At 38.5% G+C, this 16,047-nt stretch overlaps 1 protein-coding gene across 4 annotated transcripts in view; it reads right to left on the bottom strand.

The window, feature by feature from the left end:
• ADIPOR2 (adiponectin receptor 2) overlaps positions 1–16,047 on the bottom strand; it is a 97,522-nt gene that overhangs the window by 28,711 nt on the left and 52,764 nt on the right. For all 4 annotated transcript variants that reach the window (XM_045874115.3, XM_054507259.2, XM_054507260.2 and 1 more), the window contains exon 2: positions 15,102–15,355. In XM_045874115.3, coding sequence (XP_045730071.1) covers positions 15,102–15,272 — 171 coding nt within the window. In that variant the 5' untranslated portion in view covers positions 15,273–15,355. The remainder of the gene's footprint in view (positions 1–15,101; positions 15,356–16,047) is intronic.

Genomic DNA, 16,047 nt, shown 5'->3' with positions numbered 1-16,047 from the left:
GTAGGCTAAAGAAAATGTTACTAAAAAATCATAAATAATATACATTTATAGTACTGGTACTTCATATTTCAAAAAAAAATCCACATATAAGTAGGCCCATGCAGTTTAAACCTGTATCATTCAAGGGTCAACTGTATTTGATTCCTAGTCCTCTTTCTTAAAAAACAAAAAACAAAACAAAACAAAAAACCATTTTGCTTCTTAAGGAATAAAGTAAATTAACCTCTCCATTGCCTCAAATAAAGGACCCTCACACACAGGGAAATGAATTAATTGTGCACTATTTCATTTGAAGCTACTTAAGAGTCAATTCCACAATTACAATGGATCACTACCATCTATCACAGAGTCTCTTTTTCCACAATTTTGACCATCTATGAAAACAGTGTCCTTTAAAATGTATTATATTAAAGACAAATAACCATTCAAACTGCCAAATCACACTTTTGACAATAGATCAATGAAAGGAAAATCCAGCCCCATGAAGAAAAGTAGTATATTAAAAACCTCCAGTAAGAGTCCCAGTGTATCACTCACATAAATTCAATGGAACCTTAGTTTCCTTCTCTGTAAAACAAATACTACTAATACCTACTCTATAAGGCTACTCCAGGAATGAATGAGATGATATGTGCAAAAGAGCTTAGAAAGTTGCCTCATACATTGTACAGGCCCAATAGATATGAGCTATCATTCTTCTGATAAATAATAAAAATATACTTATTCTATCACAGATTAAACAAGTATGTTGACTAATTTTCCCTGAACATCAAAACAGCATGCCCCAATATTCTTTTTTTTTTTTTTAAGATTTTATTTATTTATTTGAGAGAGAGAATGAGAGACAGAGAGCACGAGAGGGAAGAGGGTCAGAGGGAGAAGCAGACCCCCTGCGGAGCAGGGAGCCCGATGCGGGACTCGATCCCGGGACTCCAGGATCACGACCTGAGCCGAAGGCAGTCGCTTAACCAACTGAGCCACCCAGGCGCCCCCCAATATTCTCTTTCTATACATCTTTTTATGGAAACTACCTGAAACAATTTAGACTTAGAACACTCTATTGGCTACTGATAAATTTATTCAACAACTATGTGTTATACACCCACCACAAATCAAAAAGACTGGGCTAGAATCTGAGGATGGGGTGACAAAAGGCAAGATTTGTTCCACCATGGAACATAGTCTACAAGGAAAAATAATTATTAACATCTAATCATATAAATATATAATTACAAGTTATGGTGTGTATTGTGATGAAATATAAATGGTATGCTTTAAGAATGGGAAAGATGAAATAGAATGAAGTGGAGATAGAGAATTTGTGAAAGGTTTTTCTAAGGAAGTGATATTTAATTTAAATACTAAAGAATAAGCAGCAGTTAGCCAGAAGTGTGGCCCTAACAACACCCAAGGCAGAGAAAATAACCACGTTTGAAGGCTCTGTAGCTGGAGAGAACTTAGCCTGTGTAAGGAAATAAGGCCAGTGTGGTTAAGCCTCGTTGACCAAGAAGGAGAATGTCCTGAAATGAATTCAGATAACCAGAGAGGTGAGATCATCAGAGTCCTGTAGATTATGGAAAAGAGTTGGGATTTTGTCCTAAGTGCAATGGGAAGCAAATGAATTTTTTAAAATGGAAATGGCTAACAAAACTCTGCATTTTTTAAGAATTCTCTTTAGCAACTGTGTGAGGAATACACTGGACAAAAACAAGAAACAAAACAGAAAGCCCTATTAGGAGATCTAGCCCAATATTCCAGATGGGAGATGATAGTAGGTTAAAGTAGTTTAACGGTATAGACAAAAAGAACCGAACCATTAGAAGTTGAACAGACACAACTTGAGTTTTTAATAGGTTTGAATTTAATTTCTATTTCCAGAGTCTTCAAAGAGGTTAAATAATTAAAATCTTCAGTTCATAGCTAACCTAGGTAGATCCCCTGATAAAAACTCAAGAGTAGGGGAGCCTGGGTGGCTCAGTCGTTACACGTCTGCCTTCTTCTCAGGTCATGATCCCAGGGTCCTGGGATGGAGGCCCGCATCGGGCTCCCTGCTCAGTGGGAAGCCTGCTTCTCCCTCTCCCACTCCCCTTGCTTGTGTTCCCTTTCTCACTGTGTCTCTCTCTGTCAAATAAATAAAATCTTTAAAAAATTTAAAAATTTAAAAAAACTCAAGAGTCAGGGATGCCTGGGTGGCTCAGTCAGTTAAGTGTCTGCCTTTGGCTCAGGTCATGATCCCAGGGCCCTGGGATTGAGCCCCACATCGGGCTCCTTGCTCAGCAGGAAACCTGCTTCTCGCTCTGCCTGCCGCTCACTCTGCTTGTGCTCTCTCTCAAATAAATAAAATCTTAAAAAAAAAAAACCTCGAGTCAACTGTAACCACAATGAAATACCACTTCACACCCACTCGGATGGCTATATTCAAAAAGAAAAGCAACAGACGCCTGGGTGGCTCAATTGGTTAAACATCTGCCTTTGGCGCAGGTCATGATCCCAGAGTCCTGGGATCAAGTCTAGCATTGGGCTCCCTGCTCAGCAGGGAGCCTGCTTCTGCTTCTCCCTCTCCCCTTGCTCATGCTCTGTCAAATAAATAAAATCTTTAAATATACATATATATGTTTAAAAATAATAATAAAGACAGGCCAAACTAAGTGCCGGCCAGGATATGGAAAAAGTGGAACCCTCAAACATTGCTAGTGGGGATGTAAAATGGTACAGCTGCTATAGAAAGCAGTCTGGCAGTTCCTCAAAATGTTACATAGTTAACACATGGTCCAGAAAAATCACTCCTGTGTATAAGAAATGAAACCATATGGGCACACAAAAACTTGTACATGAATGTTCATAGCAACATTTTTTTCAATAACATATAGTACAACCATACAATGGAATATTACTCAGCCATAAAAGAAAATGAAGTTCTGATAAGTGATACAACACAAATGAACCTTGAAAGCATTATGCTAAGTAAAAGAGCTGGTCATAAAACACCACACATCCCATGATTCCATTATATAAAAAGTCTACAACAGGAAAATCCATAGAGACAGAAAGGAGACTGGAAATCAGCTGCCTACAGTTAAGGCGTGGGGATAGGAATGATAGCTAATGGGTAAAAGAGGTTTCTTTTAGAGATAATAAAAATGTTCTAAATTAAGAGTGTTGTGATGGCTGCACAATTCTGTGTATGTACTAAAACTTTTGAATTGTACAACACTCGAAATGGGTGAACTTTATATATGAATTATCTCAATATTTTTTAAAATAGTGAACTGTGAGTAAATGTGATATTTTCCTTTAACAAACAACAAAAAATCTAACTTGATTTCCCAAATATTCCTCAGAGGACACACAGAGATTTGCCTTTTTGCAAACCATGCTCCTGAGAAGTTTATAATACATTATTTTAAATAAAAGAACTATAGGGTCGCCTGGATGGCACAGCTGATTAAGCATCCAACTCTTGGTTTCGGCTCAGGGGATGATCTCAGGATGGTGAGATCGAGCCCCATGTCAGACTCTGTACTAGGCATGAAATCAGCTTGAGATTCTCCCTCCTTTCTCCCTTGACCCTCCCTCTTGTGCGCTCTCTCTCTAAAAATAAATCTTAAAAAAAAAAAAAAGAACTATAACTCTAGGCACTAATTTTTAAACAACAGTGAGCATCTCAGTCACTTGTGAAGATTTTTAAAAATACATTCATCCAGGACCCAAAGATTTGATTTAGGTTAGGATTAAATCCTGGCATTTGTGTTTATTTTCCTTAAAGGACCATAAGTGATCAGATAAGCATTCCAAAATAGATTCACTGATTTAAAGGAATCTGCTAATAAACACCTGCACAAAAAGACATATCACTCTGTAATGGATACAACTACCTTTAAACCTTATTTTTATAAATTTAGAATTTCATTTAACTTGTTTTTTATTTTTAAAAAAAAAGACACCTCTCTTGCCTTTCCTATTACATTTTTATCCTTATGCACAACTGGCATTTAATGTAGCTAGAGAATCTAAGGGAAACTACCATTTTTTTAAAAGCCTATGCAATCTACATTAAGTTCTATATTTTAAAAAGAGGGAAAAGGCGTGCCTGGGTGGCTCAGTCGGATAAGCATCTGCCTTTGGCTCAGGTCATGATCCTGGGGTCCGGGGTCGAGTCCCTTGTTGGGCTTCCTGCTCAGCGGAGAGTCTGCTTCTCCCTCTGCCCCTCCCCCCAACTCGTGCAAGCTCGCTTGTTTTCTCTCAAATAAATAAAATCCTTTAAAAAAATAATAAATAAAAATAAAAAGAGGGAACAAATACTCAAAGAAAATGATGCAAAATCATTAGAAATGTGAAAGAACGCACCATGATAACGTTAGGTTTATTTCTTTCAAAATAAACAAAAAATCCACTGAAAGGTTAGAATGCTTCTTAGAAGCAAAATTATCCTGGCCTAAGAGAAAATTAGGTGTGCACAAAAATTCTGTCAAAAAACAAGTACCAATGGTTGAATCTAACCTCTGGGCTCAACATAAATACTCAGAGGCAGAGTTTGGAAATGAGGAACATGAAGCCAGCCTCCTGCCAATTTTCATAAAGGCCTCGTTGTTCAGCAGAAAGTGCAGTCAGAAGACCTAGCATATGCTCTCATTTAGCCATGTGACCTTGGGCAAATTACTCTAAGCTTTCTAAATCTCACTTTCATCCACTTTTAAAAAGAGATATTTGGTCTTCCTATTTCAGAGTGCAATTTTGAGAAGAAAATGAGATGTCTGTGACAGTGCTACATATAAATTTAAGGCACTATTAGAATTATTTAGATGGATACACTCTATTTGCTAACAGTTCACATACTTCCACTTCAAAACTGGAAATTTCAAGAAATGAATCCTTCCTCCAAAAACAAACAAAAAAAATCAGTGTATGTAACTCATTACACCCCTGGAAGATATTAAGTTAGTATTTTGTCTTTAATTTCAGTCTCAAAATTACACAGTTTTCTGTAACTCTATCTTCCTTCTTTTCTAGCTCCCATCATTATTCTATACTAACAACTCTGAAATTAACAGCAAGGGACAGTACTGTATACAGATTAAATAAAGAACATCATGAATGAAGAGAAGGGGCAAGGGAAAACTAGAGCAGTAGAAAAGTTTTCATTGCTTAAATGATCCAGTAAGTTTTCTTATTGAAACCACCACCCAGGTAGGTAGTACATACAGAGACACTGGCCTTTCCATAAACCACCTTCTCATTTTCAGCAAAGAACTTCCACTCCAAAGAGAAACAATACAGAAAGGACAAATTTTCATTAGGAACAAAAACACACAATTTCCTCTTTAGTAAATTGAGGAAAGTAAACAAGATGGTTTGAGAGTCTTTTCAACTCTAACATTCCACAATCTAAGGATCTCATTCTCTCACTTCATGATTCCTCACAGAAAATGTTAAAACAGATGTGAAAAGAGAAATGGTTCTTTTGTTCAGGATTTTGGCTTCTGAGTTAACTGTAAGATTAAAGGAAAATCAAATACAGGTTTTCAAGGCAATATAATGAGTTCATTCATAAGGATGAAAAAAATCACATTTGCTCCATTATTTGTTAGTGAAACAAAGAGCACAAACATTGTATTTAGAAGATACCACTCTATCAAGTGAAAATGATAAATAAAAATACATAGTATAAGATGAAACACTGTGAATCTGACACAAAAGGGACTGGATGGATAAATTCTAAATTCTAAAAACATTTTACTGTCTCATTAACTAATATTATAAACATAACTTTGTTGCCATTTTTAATCTCAAATTGGCTAGTCTGAAATTCCTTCTAGCTTTAATAAAAGTCTTTAGCTTCAATAAGCATGTGTCAGTTTTGAATATAGTTAAAAAAAGCAGGGGTACATTAAAAATCATATAGCGATATAGTTACTACCTATTCAATTAGACTAAAGAGAATCTCAAATCTCACATTTTAAAACAAAACTCTTGATTCCCCCTTTTTAAGCCTGCCTCCCCCACTTTACCAATCCCAGTTTTTTGCAGTTAAAATATCCAGTAATCATCCTTGATTACCCTCTTTTCCTCACTCTCCACATCGAATCCATCAGGAAGTCCTGCTGGCTTGCCCTCCAAGATATACTGGGAATGCCTCCACTTCCCTCTATTTCTGTGGCTACTACCACCCTGTTTCAAGCCAATATCTTCTCTGATGTAGAATATTCTACCGGCTCCTGTCCTTCCATTCTGTCTTCTCACAGTTCCTTCTCCACATCCAAAGTGATCTTTTAAAAATCACAATCCCTCCCTCCTGTTTAAACACCCCAAAGGCTGTTCACTTTTTAGCAGATTTTATTAAAATAAAATCTAAACTCCTTCTATACGCCTATATGATCTGATCCATCCCTGGCCTACTGACCTCATCTCATTTCACTCTTTCTTCGTGTTCCTCATGCTCTAATTGCACTGGCCTTCTTTCAGTCCTCAAGGGGGTAAAAAAAGGGTGGGGAGGAGGAGACAGGAGGAGACAGAAACAGCAGAGGGGAAAAAGCTTATTCCACCTCTGGCCCCCTATACTAGCTTGTTTCCTCTACCTGGAAATACTCTTCCCCTAGCTCTTTGCTGGTTCCTTATCACTCAGGCCTCACCTCAAACATGCTTTTCTTAACTATAGCTAAAGAACTTGGTGGGGGGCGGGAGGGGGCTGTTGATGGAGCACAGAGGATTTTTAGGGCACTAAAAGTACTCTGCATAATACCATAATTATGGATATATGTCATACATTTGTCCAAACCCATAGTATATACAACATCATGAATAAACTGTAAACTATGAACTTTGGGTAATTACAATGTATCAATATAGGCTCATGAATTGTAACAAAGATAGCACTCTGGTGGGGGATGTTCACAGTGGGGGAGGCTATGCATGTGTGAGGGCAGGGAGTATGCAGAAAATATATTTTCCCCTCAATTTTTCTGTGAACCTAAAAACTGCTCTAAAAAAAAACAGTAAGAAATAAATGTCTTCAAAATTCTCTCACCTCATTACTTTAGCATACTTTTCTCCTCATAGCAATTATCACCATCTGTAATTAGCTTATTCATTTATGTGTTCAGAGGTTTATCGCGTGTCTTCACCTCTGCACTTGCCCCATGCAGGCAAAAATCGTGGCTCCTACCCATCACATATTCCTAGCACTAAGAAACGCACCTGGCCCAGAGCAGGCAAACAGGGCCACCATGTTCCACCCTGTAGGCTGTGCAAAGCACAACTTCAAATGAATCATTTACAAAGATTATGATTTGATGAAATCTCTTGGAGATTTGCAAAATGACAGACCTGGATCTGAAAAAATACATTCCTACAATACTTCCATTAATAGAAGACATAATAGTTCTAGATATGCCATTGTGACAATGTGCTACTGAGGTAGTCAGTACATATATTAGCTTTCTCAACCTGGGTACTTACTGACATACTTGGCTAGATACTTCTTTGTTATGGGAGCTGTCTGTGCATTATAGGATCAGCAACCTTGGCCTCTACCCACAAGATGCTAATAGCACAACTACCCTAGTTTTGACAACCAAAAATGTCTCCAGACACTGGAAATTCCTGGGAGGCTGGAATGGTCACTTAAGCATTCACTAAGTTTTCTCATCTATAACACATAGAGACTCAACATATCATAGAATAGTTCAACTGCAATACTTGTTTACATCATCTTAGGTAACCTCTGGATATTTACACTACTTTGTTTTTGTTTTTTTTGTTTTTTGTTTTGTTTTGTTTTTTAAAGTAAAATCTTTATTTATTTGAGAGAGAGAGAATGAGAGAGAGCACATGAGAGTGGGGAGGGTCAGAGGGAGGAGCAGACTCCCCATCGAGCAGGGAGCCCGATGCGGGACTCGATCCAGGGACTCTAGGATCATGACCTGAGCCGAAGGCAGTCGCTTAACCAACTGAGCCACCCAGGCGCCCTGTTTTTGTTTTTTTAACATAATGCTCATTATTAGAATTCAGGGTAACAGTCCGGAACAGAAAAGCAAGCATCAAATCGAAAAACTAAAAGAATTTTCACAAATTCTCACATTATTCATATAATATGCATACAGAAGACATACACAATGTTCTTGTTGCTCTTTTCTCAGAGAAACTGATGCACTGAAAAGTTCTGCAAAGTTATAATCAGGAGTCAGATAAACAGAAGAACCTACATCTTCCAACTGTCATTCCAGTATTCTGTGGTATAAGAAAATTCTCTCCAGCATCTGATGCAGCACTGAAAATTTGTGGGTTTTTTTTAAAGATTTTATTTATTTATTTTGGGGGGGGGAGCAGAGGAAGGACAAGCCCCAATGTGGGGCTTGATCCCATGACCCTGAGGTCATGACCTGAGCCGAAGTCAAGAGCTGGACACTTAACCGACTTAGCCATCCAGGTACCCCTAGCACTGAAAATTTATTTTATGAAGTACAGTAACCTACATAAAGATACTGGGATAGGGAATGGCTTTTTCCTTACAAATTGTGGCAGATTATATATTAAAGTTTTCAATTATTCACTCACTCCTTTCCCATACAGAAATAAAACCCCATCCCATTATCTTTGGACGGGGCCACATAACTGCTTTGGCCAATGGAACATAAGCAAATGTAACATACATCACATATGAGCAGAAACTTTTAATGCAAATGTGTGATTTGATTTGTTCTCTGGGACTTTTGCAATCTGCCACAAGAACATGTCCCAGACAGCCTCCTTCAGCCTGGGTCCCAGAGTAAGAATACTCATGGAGCTGACCCACAACAGAATGGCAACCTAGAGCAGTCACACTTGACCTACAGCCCTCATGTATGTTTCTATCGTTCTAAGTCATTGAGCTTTTAGAGTATTTAGTTCCTACAGCAAAAGCTGACTAACATAGGGATGTACTTTTTTGGTGCACAAACATTAAAATATTTACATAACTCTAAATTTCAGTGTGTATGACCTTGTAAGTTGTTCTCTCTCTCTCTTGCTCTCTTTCTCTAGACACACACGCGCGCACACACACACACACACACAATCTTACCTTCTAATTTTCTTTAACATTCAATATGCATATTATGGACATTTTTAGATTAAAAAATTACCAGAACATCTTTCTGCACTGAAGATAGTTGTGTTACAATTCTCAAATTCACATTCTGATACTCAAATACCACAAAAATAAGCGAAGTACAGATTCCAAGTATAGGTCCAAAGAATCTAGGAAAGATTCTCCACAAATCTAGAGTTAGAATATAACAGGCCTGGGACGCCTGGGTGGCTCAGTCGGTTAAGCATCTGCCTTTGGCTCAGGTCATGATCTCAGGGTCCTGGGATCAAGTCCTGCATTGGGCTCCTTGCTCAGCAGGGAGCCTGCTTCTCCCTCTGCCTGCCACTCCCCCTGCTTATGCACACGCGCATGCTCTCTTTCTCTGACAAATAAATAAAATCTTTAAAAATAAAGAATATAGTAGGCCTTGGGGCGCCTGGGTGGCTCAGTTGGTTAAGCGACTGCCTTCGGCTCAGGTCATGATCCTGGGAGTCCGGGATCGAGTCCCGCATCGGGCTCCCTGCTCGGTGGGGAGTCTGCTTCTCCCTCTGACCCTCCCCCCCTCATGTGCTTTCTCTCTCTCTCAAATAAATAAATAAAATCTTAAAAAAATATATATATATAGTAGGCCTTGTGTCCTCCAATTCAGTCTTAGTGTTTTTTTATAGTCCAAAAACACCTAAAAAATAAGTACTTATATCTACATGTTTGCTGTCCATAGAGGGCAAAATGTACTCATTTATAAAATAAGCAAAAAACAAAAGGTTTTATGTAATTCTAATTTTATTATTATTATTTATTATTATTCTGTGTGGGAAACCAGAAAGTTTAAAATAATTTCAGCGCATGAGAAACACAACTTGGAAAAAAAGTTCACTTGTTTGTTTGAAACATCTTTTTACATGACAGAGAAAGAACTGCTTATTACACATGCCGTGAATACTTATCACCTGCTATTCACAATTTGATCTACTCCAAGGTCTGGCTTCTGTTCCCACTCCTCCGCCAAAACAGCTCTTGTTAAGTTCACCTAGGAACACCATGTTTCCAGAACCAATAGTCACTGGTCTATCCTTTTTGTCCATGATCTCTTTAGCAGCACTAGAAACAAACCAATCACTGCTACTGCTCCCTCCCCTCCTTGAAAGACTTTCCCAGTTTTTGTGATGTAACACTTTCCTGGGTTTTCCTCCTACCTTACCTACTTGTTCTCTCCTTGAAATGCCCTGAGAATGCTGGCATCCTTCAGGCTGGACCCTAGGCCCTTCTCTTTTCCCTCTCTTCTCTCTTCCTCTCTTAAGTAACCTTAACCATTTGGATGGTTTTAAGTATCATATCTACATTGCAGCTAGTTCCTAAATAAATTGCTTCCAGCCCAGGCCACTCTTAGGAATGCCACATTCTTACCCAATTATCTTCTAGACGCATCCACTAAGATGTCTCACGTGCATTTTAAATTTAACACAGCCAAAAGCAAGCTCTTGATCCTCCCACCTAAACTTAACTTCACCTCCAAACTTACCCTCTAGTTTTTCCCATCTCAGAATACAGAATCATACCCCAGCAATCCCAAGTATTCACGTCATACCTCAGACTCATTCTTGTCATTTCCTTCCCTTCTCCCTTAACCCATCATATCCAATCTACCAGCAAATTCTGTCAGCTCTACCTCCAAAGCACAGCTCAAATGTATCCACTTCTTGCCAACTCAACTATCACCATCAACCCAGAATAAGCAACTCTCATGAATTTCTGTAGCAGCCTTCTGACTCATCTCCAAGTTTCTCTCCCGACCAACAGCCCCCAAAATCTGCTGTCTTCGTCTAAGAGCCCAAAGTGATCTTTCTAGAATGCAAATAAAATCCTATCACTCCCTTGCTAAAACTTTCCAATAACCTCCAATATACTTTCTGCATATCATGGTCTACAAAGGTTCTTACCTGAATTTTTTTTCATTTCTTACTATCCTCCCCCTACCCACTGACCACACTTCTTAAATATGCCAAGTTCTTTTCAGATTCAGGACCTTGCACACACTACTATTAATTAAAATGCCCTGCACACACTTTCTCCTTTCCTCTTCCCCAATTTTCCATCAATCATTACTAAGCATTCAGTTACACAATCACTTCTAGAAACTGCCAGAGGTACTAATAATCACCATCAGTTCTTTAAATTGGGTATTAGTATATTTCAGAATAATTCAATGTGAGGCATCTGGCTGGCTCAGTCAGTAAAGCATGCAACTCTTGATCTTGGGGTTGTGAGTTCAAGCCCCACATTGGGTGTAGAGATTACTTAAAAACAAAATCTTAAAAAAAAAAAAAAAGAATAGTTCAATGTGTACATTCTGGAAACCCTTGAGAACATTTCTTAGTATCAGAAAATTGATAAAAATGTAGAATCCTGGGGCAGCTAGGTGGCTCAGTCAGTTAAGTGTCTGCCTTTGGCTCAGGTCATGATCTCAGGGTCCTGGGATCAAGCCCTGCATCGGGCTCCTTGCTCAGCAGGGAGTCTGCTTCTCCCTCTTACTGTCCCTCTGTGCATGCATGCACGTGCACTCTCTCTCTCTCAAATAAATAAATAAAATCTTTTTTAAAAAATGTAGAGTCCTATCATAACTGGAAAGGAATACAGATATCATCTATGACAAATATAAATCAAGAATAATTAAGTAACTTTTTCTATTTAACAAGGGTAGATGATGGGTCTCCTGACCCTGTGTTCAATAACTTGGTCAACCCTCTTCCAATTCTGCTTCCTACATCTCTATTTTCTTTAAGATAACCTCAATCATTAAAAAAAAAAAATCCCTAAATTCATATGGAATGACAAAGGGCCTCAAATAGTCAAAACGGTATTTTTTTTAAGATTTTATTTATTTGAGAGAGAGCACAAGTGGGGGATGGGAGGGGCAGAGGGAGAGGGAGACACAGACTCCCCACTGAGCAGGGAGCCCGACATGGGACTCGATCCCAGGACTCTTGAGATCATGACCTGAGCCAAAGGCAGACGTTTAACCGACTGAGTCACCCAGGCACCCCTAGTCAAAATAGTCTAGAGAAAGAATAACAAAGCTGGAAATATCCCACTTCCTTCAAAACATATTACAAAAGTACAGTAACCAAAATTGTATGGTACTGGCAGGAAGACATAGAGACCAACAGAACAGAATCATGAGCCCAGAAATAAACTCAGCATATATAGTCAAGTGATCTTCGGCAAGAACAGCAAGACTACATAATGGGAAAGAGACTAGAGAATCTCTCCGATAAATGGTACTAGAAAACTGGATACCCACGTGCAAAAGAGTAAAAATGGACCCTTACATAATACACAAAAATCAATTCAAAATGACTTAACTCAAAAAAACTTAAATGTAAAGCCTGAAACTATAAATCTCCTAGAAGAAAATAGAGAGGAAAAGTTAAGTTTTACAACACTGGTTTTGATAATGATTTCTTGGATATGACATCAAAAGCACAAATAATAAAAGCAAATTAGACAAGTGGGACTATGTCACCTAAATAGCTCCTGCACAGCAAAGAAGACAATCAATAGAATGAAAAGGTAACCTATGGAATAGGAGAAAATATTTGCAAACCATATATCTGATAAGGAGTTAATATCCAAATTATAAAAGGAACTCCTAAAACTCAACAGAAAAAAAAACCAAAACTCAACTGGTTTATAAATGGATTAAAAAATGGGCAAAAGATGTGAAGAGACATTTCTCCAAGTATACAAGTAGAGGAAAAGAATGCTCAACATCACTAATCATCCAAAAAATGCAAAGCAAAACTACAGTGAGGTACCACATCACATCTGTTAGGATAGCCATTATCAAAAAAGAAAATAGTAAGTGTTGGCGAGGATATGAAGAAATGAGAACCCTTGTGCACTACTGATGGGAACATGATGCAGCTCGTATGGAAAACAGTATGGAGGCTCCTCAAAAAAACTAAAAATAGAACTGTCATATGATCCAGTAATCCTACTTCTGGGTATATACAAAAAAGAACTGAAAACAGTACTGATAGCATTATTCACAATGGCTAAGAGGTACAAACAACCTAAATGTTCATCAGTGGATGAATGGATAAAATAATGCAGTATATACCCATAATGGAATAGTATTTAGCCTTAAAAAAGAAGTCTTGATATACGCTACAACATGTACAAACCTTGAGAATATTATGCTAAGTGAAATAAGCCAGTAATAGAAGGAGAGATACTGCATGATTCCACCTACATGAGATATCTAAAGCAGTCAGACTCATAAAAGCAGAAAGCACAATGGCAACTGCCAAGGGCTAGCGGGGCAGAGAAAATGGGAGGTTTTCAGTCACGCAAGCTGTAAAAGTTCTAGAGATCTAATGGACATATAGTTAGCAATAATTCATGTTGTGTTTACGGTAATAAAAAGGAAAATTAAAAAAACACCTCCAGTCACTCATCCAAGTAAAATAACAACTGTTTAGGCCTTAGCAGCAAATGAGAGAAACAGCTTGCTGAGCTTAGATAGGAAAGTCTTAGCTACTAGTACACATTACCATAAAATGGCAGCAAGAAAGCAAGGTCTTAACTGTAGACGGAAGTTCTTACCCCAGATATCTGTTAAACTTCTCTCTAAACAGTAATAATGCTGGTTTAAAGACCAAATAATATTAAACTACAGGCAAATAGGTGCTTTTTTAATCCTACTGACCTGTCCTCTGTATGTGTGGGCACATACACGCATGCATGCAAATCTTTCACTATAGCACAATCTAGCCAAGAAGATAAAGTTGGCTTAAGAATAGAAGAACTACCTTAAATTTCCTATATTGTGCCTATATTGCTACAGTGCTCTGATGAAATTCTTGTAATAGACCTGAAAGGACAAGAAAACCCTCTGGAGTTTAAACCAACACCATTATTACCCACACAATAAACATATCTCTTAGGATGGTAAAGATACAGTTTGGAGTAGAGGCTTTCAAATGTTTTAACTACAACCTACATTAAGAAATGTATATGAATAATATTCATATCTATGTACATATTTATAAAACTATACAATTTCAACAAATAATATAATTTAAAGGTATATTACTACATACATGCACCTCACTGTTCTCTTACTATTTAATTTTTTAAACACTACTTGTAGTACCAAAATCAATTTCACAAACCACTAATGGAAACAACCTACAGTTTGAGAAACATTGTACTAGAGCCACAACAGTGAACACAGGCTACGGAATTCCAAGGATACAAAGCACATAACAAAATGTACAAAACAATGACTTTCTGATGCTGTTCATAGATACTTATACCTTTGCTCTCTAGGCATAGTTGCTTAAATAACTTAAAAGCTGCTCTTTTCTCTGGGAAGTAAAAGGAAAGATTAAAATCTGCCTTCTGTTCCCAGAATTCTAGTGACTCCCAAGGTAGACACTGGAGATAAACCATATTTGGAGTAGTTCTAGCACAGAGTTAGAATTTCTCCAAAAATATAAATGATAATATTTCATAACTAAAACATGGTTGAATTATAAAGATTAAATAGTAACTACAAAAATCCACTTCCTTTCTCGGGCGCCTGGGTGGCTCAGTTGGTTAAGTGACTGCCTTCGGCTCAGGTCATAATACCGGGGTCCTGGGATCGAGTCCCACATCGGGCTCCCCCTGCTCTGCGGGGAGCCTGCTTCTCCCTCTCCCTCTGCCTGCCACTCCCCCTGCTTGTGCTCTCTGTCAAATAAATAAAGTCTTAAAAAAAATCCATTTCCTTTCTTAAACAAGATAAAGCAGATTAAGTATGATTTTAGGGTCAGCAGAAAAGGATTAACTATAAAATCAAATAATATCTAGCTAATTTAAAAATGAGACTTTTATTTATCCTGAACAAAAACTTACAAATGTGCTCAATATTCCTTTTCAAAACCCCAACCTCTCTCCAGCAACATCCCCATACTTTTTTTTTTCCTAAATATCTTCCCTCCAGCCACATTCCCATAAACACTGTTTTACTTACCATCCTTCCCCTTTAACTTACTTTTTTATGATGGGAAGAAAGAACAGATGCCTCTAAAACAGGTTCCAAATTTCCTTGGTGGCTGTCATTATCACCTCTCCTTGTACCATCCAGCTGGTGCCCTTTTCTGAGCCTTATATCTGGCTCTGGAGTCCTGCTGCACCCCAATCGGTTTTCTGCTGTCTGGTTCATGGGATACCCAAGCCTTTCTTACAAAGAGGTCTTCCTTTCTGTCCCTTCTGGGGAGGATGGACTTTCTGGATAGTGAGTTGACCCTAAGGAGAGGAAAGTTGTGAATTAAATATTTTAAATAAACATATTAAATGAGTGCTGGGGGAAGACAAAGGTTATATTATTATACACTCAAACAATAGAATACCCAGCAATCATTAAAAATAATAAAACAGGGAGCCTGGATGGCTCAGTGGGTTGAGTGGCTGCCTTCAGCTCAAGTCATGATCTCAGAGTCCTGGGACTCCCTGCTCAGTGGGGAGCCTGCTACTCCCTCTCCCTTTGTCCATTCCCCGGTTCATGTGTGCGCCCATGCGCACACGCGCTCTCTCTCAAATAAATAAATAAAATCCTTTAAAAAAAAAAGAGGGGCGCCTGGGCAGCTCAGTCGTTAAGCATCTGCCTTTGGCTCAGGTAATGATCCCAGGGTCCTGGAATCAAGCCCCACATCAGGCTCCCTGCTCAGTGGGAAGCCTGCTGACACTCCCCTGCTTGTGTTCCCTCTCTCGCTGTGTCTCTCTGTCAAATAAATAAATAAAATCTTTTTTTTTTTTATTTGAGAGAGAGAATGAGAGAGAGAGAGAGAGAGAGCATGAGAGGGGGGAGGGTCAGAGGGAGAAGCAGACTCCCTGCCGAGCAGGGAGCCCGATGCGGGACTCAATCCTGGGACTCCAGGATCATGACCTGAGCCGAAGGCAGTCGCTCAACCAACTGAGCCACCCAGGCGCCCTAAATA

The sequence above is a fragment of the Mirounga angustirostris genome, unplaced genomic scaffold (genome assembly GCF_029215605.1).
Source record: "Mirounga angustirostris isolate CCGP_5_RB_7025 unplaced genomic scaffold, mMirAng1.0.hap1 SCAF_5, whole genome shotgun sequence".
NCBI lineage: Eukaryota > Metazoa > Chordata > Mammalia > Carnivora > Phocidae > Mirounga > Mirounga angustirostris.
The sequence above is the reverse complement of the archived record's forward strand: the minus strand, read 5'-3'. Positions and strand labels throughout refer to the sequence as shown.